General features: G+C 40.9%; 3 protein-coding genes across 6 annotated transcripts in view; 1 reads left to right on the top strand and 2 right to left on the bottom strand.

The window, feature by feature from the left end:
• Positions 1-2,450: 2,450 nt before the first annotated feature.
• On the bottom strand, positions 2,451-5,229 carry ntpcr (nucleoside-triphosphatase, cancer-related). 2 transcript variants are annotated; one of them, XM_026353971.1, is made up of 5 exons: positions 5,140-5,229; positions 4,698-4,860; positions 4,502-4,604; positions 3,790-3,999; positions 2,451-3,203 (listed from the first exon to the last, which is right to left on the bottom strand). In XM_026353971.1, the coding sequence occupies exons 1-5, from the start codon at positions 5,171-5,173 to the stop codon at positions 3,126-3,128; spliced, it is 588 nt and encodes a 195-aa protein (XP_026209756.1). In that variant the 5' UTR covers positions 5,174-5,229; the 3' UTR covers positions 2,451-3,125. The 2 variants fall into 2 exon arrangements, with proteins under 2 accessions (XP_026209756.1, XP_026209755.1); XM_026353970.1 differs by having other exon boundaries at positions 3,790-4,002.
• Positions 5,230-6,352: 1,123 nt separating this feature from the next.
• On the bottom strand, positions 6,353-9,007 carry map10 (microtubule associated protein 10). Its single transcript, XM_026353804.1, has one exon. The coding sequence runs from the start codon at positions 8,926-8,928 to the stop codon at positions 6,427-6,429; it is 2,502 nt and encodes an 833-aa protein (XP_026209589.1). The 5' UTR covers positions 8,929-9,007; the 3' UTR covers positions 6,353-6,426.
• Positions 9,008-10,017: 1,010 nt separating this feature from the next.
• LOC113158955 (signal-induced proliferation-associated 1-like protein 2) overlaps positions 10,018-13,216 on the top strand; it is a 73,717-nt gene continuing 70,518 nt past the window's right edge. For all 3 annotated transcript variants that reach the window (XM_026355359.1, XM_026355358.1, XM_026355360.1), the window contains exon 1: positions 10,018-10,134. The gene's annotated coding sequence lies outside the window, so the exon portion shown is untranslated. The remainder of the gene's footprint in view (positions 10,135-13,216) is intronic.

The following is a 13,216-nucleotide window of genomic DNA, read 5'->3' on the forward strand; positions in this document are numbered from 1 at the left end:
CCCCTCCCCTGCTGAAACTGACACAGACGTAGCAGAAAAATCGGCTATAGATTTATGTTAGTGTTTTTTGGGTAAAGAGTTTTGTGCACTGTTGTGATCATGCAGTGACTTTTCTATTGTATTTTCTTTCGCATGCTTCGCTGAGCTTTGATAACAGACTCAAAAGGTAGACGTGCAGTGGGGTACGCTAGTGGCCCGGACCCAGCCTTTGAAACCCAACACTGCATGCCTCCAGCAGCCCCAGGGAGCCCATGAAAGTGATGTAATGGGAGGAGTGGTTTGGAAATCATCTGTGGTAGGCAGGAGGCTGGAATAGTGGTTAGGAACCCGGATCAAGTGGCTTCATTTCCACAGCTATGAGGTCCCACCTTCCATTAACTGCCCACCTGTTAAAGCCAGCAGACATTAGTTATGCCCGGAAGCACAACGAGCTGAATTATATCTCAATTATAGCTTTCTGGAAATATATCTGAAATCACGATGTATTGCTGGTACTTGGTGGTAGTTTGTCAATCATGCAAAGCCTTGTGGCAGAAACTGTCCGGTCCACGCTGAGATATGACCTTGATTTAGGGCAGTATTGCTAAGCACTTGCCATGCGCAGGCTTTGGCACTGAGAAATCTGACATCACAGATGCTAAGAAGCTTTCGCTGCACATCAATAAATCATGCAATCATCTTGGGAAATAAACAATGAAATTGCGCAGCTTTGGGACGGCTGACGCAGGCTTTTGTGCGTCTTGCGCATGGTTTTTGAACAATGTGTCCGATTTTCATCAGCTGTGTTTGGTGTTTTTGGCCAAGGCCTTTTTAGACGATATATCATAATATGCCCCCCCTCTACAGCTGTCACTGTGTCTCCTGGGTTGGTACAACAAAGTAGTAATAACTGGAGAGAAAATTTCTCATCTAAGTCCCCACCAACCACCCCCTCCCTCCACCCACTGAGCAGCCTTTTGTCCTGGATTGTCAGTAAGCTCCTTGCATTTCTGTGTCTTCCATGTGTGGAGGGATAAAAAGTACAGGACGCCACACAGACATCTGTCCCCCAGATACGGAGCAAATGCATCTCTGCGATATGGATAATAACTCATTTCATATGCATTCAAGCGATTCTATATGGCCTTTCTTATGACACATTATCCTTCCACGTCCTTTGACAGCGCATCCAATTGCTGCCGTTACACACTGGGTCTGTGTGAACAAACCCGTGGTGTTTACAATGTAAAATAGCAATTATGGTGATGATATGCCTTTAAAATGTTCCCATAAAATACAAATGTAAATGTAGCAGATCACTTTAAAGCTGCTGTAAATTCTAATAACTTTTCTGTTTCCTTGCTAGTTTTCAGACACTCTCACCACGTGGTTTTCAAGCACAACATCTAAATATGATAATATTTAAAAAAAATAATAATAACTATTATAATTAAAGGTCACTTTTAATTAAAAAATGATCAACGATTGTGCTATGCCACAATCTTTCCTCTCTGGCAATTGCAAAAGTGCACTTGGCAGGGATTCGGTGTAGTAAATGATGCATATGCCCATAATATCACAATATGGGCAATGTGGTTTTAATTACATCATACACACACCAAATTCATCCAGACAAACACCCTTTACTTGGTAAAACTGGCAATGTCTTCACCAGTGTTACATAACCCATCTGCTACTCTGCTGCGGGGTGCTGAGGATCTCCTTCCCAACAGGAAAGCCAGCTCCCTCAGCCACTCGGCTTGGCTTGCCCTATCACGAACCATACCATCAACTCTAATTGCCCGTTAAGTCTGTGCCTACAATAACAATGCAATGTCTTATTTCCATGTTAGTTCAAAAATACAACCATTGCTATATTGACTTTGGAGCCAGTTCTGCGACGGTTAGTGCGGGTTTATCCAGAGGTACGTCAGCGGCAGCCACAGAACAGCTGCTGGCGCAGCAGTACGTCTGACGCAGATCACAGCTGGCAGCTTTTTCTGCAGCCAGCCTGACAGGTTACATCAGTTATCCAAGCAGTATAAAATCAACAACAACAAGAAAAAAAGCCAGAAAAAAGTAGCCAATGTATTTTCACTTTGAAATGACCTGAAGATGCCTGGGTGTTGAAACACATATCTTTGCCAGATGATTTCTATTAAAAACTGTGATTCTGCTGCCAGGGTTTGGAGCTCACACAGAGTCGGTTAAATTCCACTTGCAGCCGTGTGTCTCATCTCAACTTTGACAAAGTCATGAACACTTTATTCTTTCAGATACTTGAGTCTCACTTATACACCTACCATGCATCTTAAAAAGACAAAAAAACAAAACAAAACAAATGCAAACGAGGCACAAAGTAATAATGTGGCAGATGTAACTCACTGCCTACTATTCATCCTTTACTATAATATGAGTGCACGTGGATAGACAATCACAATCACCCAGGATGGAAAAGAATATCCCTGAAACAAAAGTGAAGCATGTTTATTTGTACTGCTGAACACGAAAACATGAAAGGAAATGAAAGACATTAGAAATGGATAACAGAGAAAAACAATCTTATTATTGCACAAACAGTAACAGTTTGCTTGTATATTTTTCGTTCACCCTCGTGGCTGAATAAACCATGAAAGGACAAAGTTACACCGTTAAATATTGATTGATTTTCAATGAGCACATCCTCAGGCTGACTAGACAAACACAAGGGAGGCTCACATTGCAGAGAACTAAATGAATGAACAGAAACACAGCTTTGATTCAAAGCTTGACATAGAAAGCAACACTACTTGTCCTTGTGAAAAAGTTAATATTATACACCAATAAAGAAGAAATAACTGCTGGTGTCAAGAAATAAAATTCTTTGGGGGGGAACTAAGCAGCACAGGGTATTTACACACTAACTGAACAATTGCCCTGCTGTGTTCCATCACAATCAATTATTCAGCATGCAATCCATTTTGAGGCTGTATGAGAATGAAAAAATGAAATGTGTACATAAATGTATGCATGTGACACACTAACTCTTCTAGCGGCACAGATGCCCTTCAGATTAGGTCACAACCCTGTTATGAAGCATGTGTAGGGGTCCAGTGAATAGTCTAGCCGTGTTTGCTTCCATCTTTTAGTGTTTCTGAATCTCCATGTTAGACTGGACATTTTAAACATTCTTGTACTGTTGCTACGATGTCTTGCAGAATATGGTTTCTGTTCTCTTTGGATACCTAATTGCGAAAAGAAACACACAACAATCATTTAACATGGCAGGTAGATTGAAAATGGTGTTAAATTATTAGAGCTGCAAAGATAAATAACACGAGAACTGCAGAAAACAATGTGACATTATCAGTCATCAAGCTGTAAACAGCTAACCTCTGACCTACTGCCTTCTGAGTGCAACTGCCTGCAAAATGATTATATTTCTCATATGTTCACTGCCCCACTGCCTCATTTATATAACTAATACCAAAAAAGATTAGATGTAAAAATGTAACTACCCCAGTACAGTCAGCGTTTTGCATTACAATGTCCTTAACTGAGTTGTCCGTGATAAATTAATTTGACATTTGAAACCACCCTTTGTTGTTGAATCAGTCACGAGTGATTTAGACTTAATCCTGCTATAGGAGAGGATAATGTAGGATATGCCCCTCCTGTCCTGATTACACTTCTAAGACCAAGTGGATACAGTGTAAACACTATCCGACAGATATGCTGGGACTTAAAAGCTCCTTCACTGACCTCAACATATATATGACATAATACAGTTTATATACTATAACCAGTGCATGTGTTATTATTTGTACTCACAGTAAAGACCTTGACATCTCTCCTGCTCCGCACCTCTTCCACTAGTGCCAGCGGTTTGCCCTTAGGGATGGGGATGGTGCCCAGGATGGTGCAGGAAGAGCTTTCTAAAGTCTGTCTCACTGCCCTGATGAACGACTGGCTGAAGAGCTCCATTTTGCCAATCTCGTCAATAATAAACACCTTCCTGCTGCCCCCATCTGCCGCCCCTACCTGCAGACGAGACGTTAATGAGGAGCAAATAATTTATTTTATTTTTTTAACTAGATTTAATTTTGGATTTAGATTTAATTGTCCATTTGCTCCATCGTGTTAAAGTCTTGCATAAGCAGAATTTCTAAGACTGTCAGTATTTCTATGACAGTGTTTGCATGTTACACGGAGCGGGTGATCTGCAGTAATTACAAAAATGCTTTAAATGACATGAAAGTGGAACAGGGGCCGGCGAGGCACAGACACCTTCCTTTGCAGCACATGTGTAGGCATCACTCCGGGCTCACTTTACATGCCTGATTAATTATGGTCAGTGACAGCCAGACGGCACCACGAACACTAAAAATGTCACTCTGGAATTTATGTGTTTGCAAGCTTCAAATTATTCCATCAATTCTAAGAAAATCAAAGCACTGATGATGATTTGATTAGTGGGGAGAGAAGGGAGCGCTGTGCTTACTGTGATCTATTGATGAAGGTGAGTGTAGGAAAGCCGTCTTACATTTCGGAAGAGGGGGAGAGCCAGGTTTTCAAATGAAGGCAAGTCAACCACATACTGCCCAACTGTGCATTCGCGTCTGCCAGGAGATGCACCCGCAACATCTCTGTAAGTTAAAATGCGAGAGTGGAGAGTCAGTGAAGACGAAGGGATAAGGAAAGCAGGTGGTTCGATTTAGCTGGGACGACAACTCTGCTACCTGATTCTGGACAGGTGGCCCCTCTCTCCTGTCACTGTGACCACATCAAAGCCGACTCTCCGGCCGCCTTGCCTGACCTCCTCTGTGTAAAAACCTTCAACTCCCACTCCTGATGACACTAAGGCCTCACACACTTTCTGGACCAGAGTGGTTTTTCCCACACCTGTAAGCAAAAACAAGACACACTGTAAAACCACTGTCAAGCTGGGTTCACTGCCTCAGTGCTGGCACATTTAATTCGTGCATTGCAGATGCTCTCTGTTTACTAGATTTATATAAACCTAGTATTTTTGATTAATTGAATAAACAACTGTCAAACTCCTGTTAAAAAAACGGGCTGTTAGCATAAATAAATACATAAAGCCAAGACTAACATCTACTGACTGAGACTCTGGGTCAAGACAGCTGACAGCCTTACAAACACTCGGTGTGAAGTGTTTACCTGGAGGTCCTGTCAGGAAAACGTGCTTGAACATTTCAGTCTTCAGCCATCAACGTGCTGCTGCAGCGCTTCCGTATACATCAATCTGACGCATGCGCGGTAGGCAACACAGTCGTAAACTTTATTTCGTAAGAAAGCGAAATCATATTTTAGTAAATGTCCCATAACGAGCAAAACTAACATTTGCTTTGTTTAAACAGTGTTTAAGCAGTGTATAATTCGTAATTTTCGATGATCTTGTTTTAAAAAAAAATTAATGAAAAACACTGTCCATCCGTGAAAGTGGAATATTCAGTACCTCACATATTTACATGGATGAAATAAATATTCATATTAAAAGATCAATGTCACTACGAATATAAAAGAAACGAGCGGCTAAATGTAATTGTAGTATGAAAGACAAAATAATAGTATGCAGAATATCCCTCCCCTCTCAGTATTAGCTTATTCTTTTGTTGTGTAAGAGCAAACTGAAGATTAAAATCTGGAGCTGGAATTGTGCACTGTAATTACAATTCATGTATAACAATGCATTCCTTTTTGAGTGTTAAATATAGGTTTCACCAGTAACCAAGTAAAAAGTAGAACACAACCCTCTGTAATTTAGAATATAAAACAGAAAACATTTAAAATACAAAGTACTAAAACCTTAAGATGATACTTTATTTTGTTTTTTGTAAATCTAAACAACATACAACTGCACATAATGCTTAATATTTTCCTGTTTTGTTCAGTACATTTGAAAACTGTGTGCAACTCGATTCTGTCTTGTTCTGTTAAATGAGTTTAGATGTGTCACTAAATTCCACCACTGCATATGTTGAGGTTCATTTATCACATTGAATCCCAAATATATAACAGTTTCATGCAAAATACACTTACAAATTAAAATGTGTGTCTGATTTGCTTATTAAACAATATCAGTTTCAAAATGCATAGTAGCTGGTGGTGCTAGAAAATAGCAGAGAATCACTAGCATCCCTTGGAGTAGTGGGAGATTTTCATCTTCAGTTCTACTGAAAATTTGAGTAAGTAAAATTATTTGCATAAACGGTGTGCCCACAGCGATTGTCTACCTTCTTTTAGGTTACTAAAAGACTCATGATTCAACACGTTATGCAAATGTTCAGTAGCATGGTACTAACTGAGTAATTAAAATGTGTTTGACTCAACTGTCTTACTTTGATAAAATAAAACAGCAGCCTTGATGTGATGTGGAGTTATATATATATATATGTATATATGTATATATATATATATATATATTTACACTATGTATTTATTTATTTACATAGTGTAACCAGGAAGTTTGTTGGTGACTAGTTCAGAAATATGCCGATACTCTTTTCTGAAATCCAAAGATCCAAGCTCATCTTCCAGTTCCTCTGCCTCTTGTGGGTCAAAGGAGGAAAAGGATTCTGCAGAAAATCCTTGAACTGGGCCGCTGGTCTTTGTTGACTCACTCCTTTCACCTCTGGATGATATGAAACTCTCTAGTCTATTACTCCGTGTCATTTTTTCTCTGGAGCATATGGTTTGTAAGGAAGCCGAACCATCTCTGTTGTAATCGTCGGAGGAAAAGCTGAGGGCCGACGCTTGGGTCCGGGCTCGAATGATGTGTGTACTTGTCAGAGCTCGCTGAGGAGAGCTGGGGGCTTTGATGGGCACAGGGATGACTGTTCTCTTCAGGGCAGATTCAGAGCCAGAGTCAGAGCTGCTGAAGTTGGGGCACACAGGAGACTTTGGAGTCCTGGTTCTAAACGGCTCGGGGCTACTCATAGGGTCAGGAGAGTAAGCATCACTGGGTTCAAGACTGTTAAAGTCATCAGCGTAGTCTGCTTCCTCACTTCCCTCCCCACTGGAGTCTGAAAATGAAGACTTTGGGCTGCTGTGTTTGCTGCTTGCTGAAGATTCAATTTTCTCTCTATGCTTGTCAGATTCAGACTGTGATTGATTTGATTCACTGCGATGCTCGTTCTTGCTTTTGTCTCGGGCAACACTGTCACTACTCACAGTTTGGATGTGAATACATTTTAGGTCTCTTTCAGAAAGGGAACGCTGTTCCAAACTTATCTGAGAGTCTCTGTCCTGTTTATAATTAAGTTTTCCATGCATGCTTTTATGTTTTAGTGTGAATGTTTCTTGTATTGCGTCCACTGCGACACTTTGTATCAACGTCTCAATATTTTCCTGAAGACTGGAGCTCTCATTAAATACTGATTTCCTTTTGCCAGACCTCGTGATATTCTTACGTGACTTTGTCTGTCCTTTGGCTATACTTGAATGTGTGTTATTCTGTGTTAATTCCATGCATTCATGTGCATGTCGTTTTATAGAAGGAGAAAGTTGCTTCAGCCTTAGATTAAATGTTTTCGTTGTTCCATATACAAGCTTCTTCCTGGGAGATTTATTGAGGCTTTTACTCTCTATCAAAGATTCTTCTTGCTTCTCCTTCTTTTTTACAGATGCAGGCTGAAAAATTGGTGTAGAACAGTTTCTATGGGTATGTACATTTTTTAAATAGTCAGTTTTTTGCAGTGATTTGATTTGAGCTTTTTGTGGTGTGTTTCCAAGCCCAGCTGAAGGCTCTGTGGTAGCAGGCCTATAAATCCAAGCTAGATTGGGATGAATAGACAACCGCTGCTGTGGGTTTTGGTTATTTAAATGTGAGAGCTCAACAAGAAGAGCATTTAGTAAAGGCAACTGTTGTAAAGATTCCCCAAGGACATTTGGACTCAGTCCACTTGTTTCTTGGTTGCTTGACATTTGTGCATTCTGCCTCACTTGCTGGTGCATCATTGGAGAACTTGGACCTTGAATTTCATTTTGAGCTGTATCGTCCTCAGAGTCTTGAAATGTAAAAGCTTCTGGGTCTTGGTTCAGTAATTTGAAATCTGCTCCTTCAGTTCTGCTTTGTTCCTCTGCAGAATTTGTGTAGTAAAGATGTGGGGGACAGAATATGGTTAAATCTTCCTCTGAATTGTTTTCACCTTCTTCAAGTGTTTGAGGGATCTGACTTGTGGTTACATGTTCAGTGTCAATGCACACAACATTGCCTTCCTGCTTATTTTCACTGATTGTGATTTTAGCATTTTCTTGTCTGTTGTTTTTACAGGTTTTGCTAACATCAGACCTGAACAGTGTGGGAGAATAGTCAGGAGTTACTGATTCAATAGATTGGTTAGTCTCTGTGATGCATTCTTGTACGTGTTGTCCTCCACGTACTTTAATACTTGTAAGATCCCTCCTGTCTCTGATATGTGGAAGTAAACTCGCTCCCAGACTCAGCAATTTATAGCTCAGGGAAATTGATCCAATTTTCTCTCCAGTCAGGTTACTTATACACACAACCCCCCTCTCTCCATGTGAAGAGGGAGTAGAAACACCACGTTCAGTCACATCCTGGCTTATTCTGTCCACCACGTTAGCCAGTGACACCATGGAGGAGCCAACCAATCTGGGAATATCCTCTTTCACATCCAATACCATAGCATAGAGAGGGGTATTAGATAGATTGGTGTGGAGTGAGTTCAGATTCATTTTGAACAAACAAGACTTGCCTCTGTTAAAGATGTATTTTCCACGCTTATCGTTTTTATTGTCTTCTTGTTGGTTAATGTCACCACTTCTCTGTTGAGGCTGATAAATTAGCAGCGTTGGAAAGTCCAGCAATCGTACACCGAGAGCTAGCTCGTCGAAGTTTTTTGCTTTGTCGATTAGGATAAATTCCACCAAAAGCTCAAAAGAGAAGAGATTCTCGAAATTATCACTATGTCGACGTCCTGACATATTTAAAGTAATGTGACCACAAAAAAAAACGACTAACAAGCTGTTAGTTAGCTAACTAGCTAATCCGCTTTTAGCTTCTATCGACTCCATGGAAACAAAAAAAACTGTCGCGATCAGTTTACGTCATTCGATGCCTACGAATAACACGGGAAATGTAGTTTCAGGGAAACGACAACTTAAAATTCATCTAACACATTTTTAAAATGTAATTTCAATACCACATTTAGTTCAGATTTTAGGTATTATATCGATCTTCATAGACACACTCTTAATCTTTCTCTTAAAGATATAATGTAGGATATTTTGAATGCTGAAGCATGAATGCTGCTTTTGAAGAATTTATTTTATTATAATTCAGATTTTTATTATGTGTGTGCATTAATTATTCACAAATGTCAACTCTGCCATGTTAATTTGTCTTATTTCAAAAATAAAATTTTAAATTTATTTAAATTATTTTAGCCATTACTTAAAAAGTCGTTTCCGGGGTGATTTAGGTGTATTAGTAATTTAAAATGTATAATGCACTTGCTTAATAATAATACTTTTTTTCTTTCTTTTGTTTTTATAAACAAAGTATTGTTCTTTTCAAGCACACATAATTGTGCGAGTTTGCACATGTAAAATAAGAAAATAGAGGGAAAAAAGTGATTACAAAAAAATAAAATAAAATAAAAACACGACACATACTCATTGCAAACATTAGTCGAGCAAATGTGGAGATAAAAATGTGTTTAGTTAGACTTCGGGAGAGATACTTTTCTGCAGATCACCAGATGGTGCCACTGTGGGGCTTATTGAGTTCGCAGACTAAAATAGCCACGTGATGAATGACAAAAAAAGACAAACGGACTTAGTTGTTTGCATGTCCGGTTAATATTCCCCTTTAGCCCGTGATGGATATTAGTCTTTTAGCTTCCCTTGTACATCAACCCACAAAGCATGTGCTCCTCGCTTGTGACAGCGGTGAGCGGCGGAGCGTCTGGCTGCGTCGGGGGCGGAGTCTCGGCCGTGCGTGCTGTCGTCACGGGGCTAGGTGCTGGATGGAGCTCGCTGTGGTCGGAGCCGCTTCAGTCTGGAGGCTGAGAGTGGGAGAGCGCGACATGTGAGAGGCACAGCCGCACAGACTGCTCACTTTACCCTCCAAGGATACCTGACACGGTTAGCAGGCACACCGGCTGGACAGGACGCGGCTCGCGCTGTACGGTAAGCGCCTCAATGTGTGCGTGTGTGTCTTTTGTTTCGCTCCCTCCGAAGCGACAAAGTGAAAAGTAGTTGAGTAGCTGAAGTGGAGGGGAGCGCTGCACACACCGAGCAGCGACAGGAGAGGACGGAGGAACTCACTGGTCCATGGTCACAGTCAACACAAAGGACAAAGTTACTTTCCGCCGCCGACGCAGACAGAATTTGAGCAAGAAACACAAAAGAGCTTGAGGATGTGATGTTTCAGCGAGAAACATATACTAGTATTTGGTATTTTAATTTGTTCATACACTGTGTAGTATGAGCTATGATGCTGTTGACTGATACGTGTTTATTTACCAGCAACAATGTTCGACCTAATACTACACAAGTGACATGTTGTGATCATATTCCTTCAGGTAGACTATATTTTACACCACTCCGGGGTTTTAAAAAAATACTACACTGTGTAGTATGAGCTATGATGCTGTTGACTGATACGTGTTTATTTACCAGCAACAATGTTCGACCTAATACTACACAAGTGACATGTTGTGATCATATTCCTTCAGGTAGACTATATGTTAAACCACTCCGGGGTTTTAAAAGTTTTTTTTTTTACTATTGCTATTACACGTTGACGTCATGTCTTTGGTGAAGGTGCTTGGAGGGAGTCTGTCTAACTGAACTGGTTTTAGACAGACGTGCATTTGAATCCATTTGTTTAATAGTGTCTCCATGTGAACGGTGTGGAGGGGACATAAAGGCATCATTGTCTAACTGCTCACGGTTAATGAAGTCTTCACATGCCTATTGTAGGTGAAGGCCACAGCCATAGTCATACAGGCCATGTTTAATTGTTCTGCCGCTGTTTATTCAAGCTGTGATTTACAGTGGCATTCTGTTGTTAATGGAAGTATCCTTAGAAAGCTCGTCAGTATGTGCAGGCAAAGAACAGTTTCCTCCAACATGAGACTTGTTTGGATCCTCCATTCATCCTATCTGGCAGTCTGCTTGTACACAACGTGTATAATCTTGCTTTGTCACTGGCTGCACCTGTATTAAACATACAGTTTCTCATACTGTACACTCCGCTGGGAGAGTAAACAAGTGAAATGTTGTTTGTGTTCCAGCACCATATCCCTTGCTGTCTTCCTGCAGGAAGTTTATCCTCAACAATAACTAAATTCCTAATAAAAGGAAACGCATAGGGCCCGATCCCCTGCTGGTGGCTAGCTGTAGACACAACAATTATGTGTTCTGAAGTGTAAATGTAAACTTTCATCACTTCATTTTCAGTGCCCTGGATTTATGTCCTTTTGACTTCACAGCTCCCATCTGAACATATTGAGCATAAAGAGTTCTCTGCTCCTGCAGCGTTAAAATCAATAAGACACCATTATTGTTCACAGAGGTTTATGTCAGGCAAAGATTAGTTTTCCAAGAAGCCGGGCTAAACTAAGCAGGGTGCAATATGTTCATCATCTGGCATATATCTTTTTTCCTTTTATGCAAAAAATTTTTGGCTTGACTTCAGCTGTCATAGATTTGCACATGAAGCAGGCAATTTTTCAACTGACCACTCTCGTGAATTGACATAAAGATGTGATGTGTGAATAATTTGCTATTATTGTGCACCAAAGTGAAACAACCCCATTATTCTGCTCATTTTCTCTGTCTTCATGCGGATGAATCTGAAAGTTAACCTATTTTAGAATGTAGTTTGGATTCATGCCTTTCCTCATTACCTTGTTGTACACATTACTTGACATATGATCTTTAATTTAGAACGTTTCACTTGGTTCCTGGCTCCTTTTTTTTTTCCTTTTGTTGTAAACTATGCGGGTTGCAAGGAAGGCTGGGTTTCTCCAGATAGATGAAAGATGGATTAAAGACAAGATCTCCCCTAATGTAGCCAAAAATGAGGCTGTCTTGGTACCCCACCTCACCCACTGCCAGCAGCACACTCCTAGAGGGAGACCTATTCAGCAGCCATGATGAAGACTGTGCCAAGGAAAGTCTTTCAATCTTAGTTCGAATAGAGATCTATTGCATTCTGCCATGAATAGGGTGCAGAGAGGGCCCTGAAGAAGAAATATGTTCTCATCTATTTCTAACAGCGCCTTCTGCATGACTAACCAGACAATGGGTAATTGAGCCGGATAGATATGTCTTTCAAAATAAAGTTATGTGCACAATGTGTGCTCAGCTGAACAATAAGGAACCTGTCAGGTTTGGCAGAGAAACGGCTTCCTGTGACATGCCCACAGGCTGTATTGCAGTTGTTATCATTGCAGAGCTGTTTAGGATGTCTTCTGGCCTAGTGGGCTTGGAGTCACCCCACTAGAGTTACAGCCGTTATGTTGTGTTTGTGCCACAGGAATGGCTTGTAAATATATTAGCAGAACATTAAGGTATTTGGGGATTTCTTTAGGTTTGGGAGCTTTCTGAACAGTAGCTGACGTCTGTCTTCTTGTTACACTACTTCCCTCTGTGCACCCGGCACTGACTGTTCCTTTGGTCATTCTCCTTATTTGTCTGTGTTCCCACGGTACTTTGCTACTGGTGTGCTGACTAGTCATAATTTACACAACAGTAAGACTTAGGCTCAGACCACATTTGAATTGCTCCTTATTGCACCATAGGAGCATGGCAAAGCATGTGGCACCCTCCTTTCCAACAGATTCTACACCCATTGCATGTGACAAGGATCAGGAAGCCTGGCCTGGTCTGTGCTGACTGACCAGCTGGCTGGATGACTGACTAGGCAAGACTAACAAGAGGCTTCCCCATCCAAATCCTGTTGCTTCAGAACTAACCGACCAGCAGACAGGGGATCACATTCTCCCTACCCCTGTTGTGACAGCCAGACTTTCTCTCCGTCTTTTTGTCGGCCTTTGTTTTGATTGCAGTCTGGATTTATGGAAGGATTTGAGCCCACTCATCACTGTCAGGGAAAGCGCAAATACCGTCATTAGTTTGACGCTTTTTTTATGAATAGATCCCCTGCTCCACTAGGGGTCAGTTTGTAATGGATGTGGGTGGTTCACTGAGCATTCATGTGTACAGTACAGGCAATGATTGGAAATAAGTGAGTTTTCTTTTC

The sequence above is a fragment of the Anabas testudineus genome, chromosome 15, assembly GCF_900324465.2.
Source record: "Anabas testudineus chromosome 15, fAnaTes1.2, whole genome shotgun sequence".
NCBI classification, from domain to species: domain Eukaryota; kingdom Metazoa; phylum Chordata; class Actinopteri; order Anabantiformes; family Anabantidae; genus Anabas; species Anabas testudineus.

Coding starts and splice junctions, on each gene's coding strand:
- ntpcr (XM_026353970.1), bottom strand. CDS start 5,173: ATGTTCAAGCACGTTTTCCTGACAGGACCTCCAG. Junction 4,861..5,139: donor TTTCCTGACAGGACCTCCAG/GTAAACACTTCA, acceptor TTTTGCTTACAG/GTGTGGGAAAAACCACTCTG. Junction 4,605..4,697: donor GGCCACCTGTCCAGAATCAG/GTAGCAGAGTTG, acceptor TTTAACTTACAG/AGATGTTGCGGGTGCATCTC.
- map10 (XM_026353804.1), bottom strand. CDS start 8,928: ATGTCAGGACGTCGACATAGTGATAATTTCGAGAATCTCTTCTCTTTT.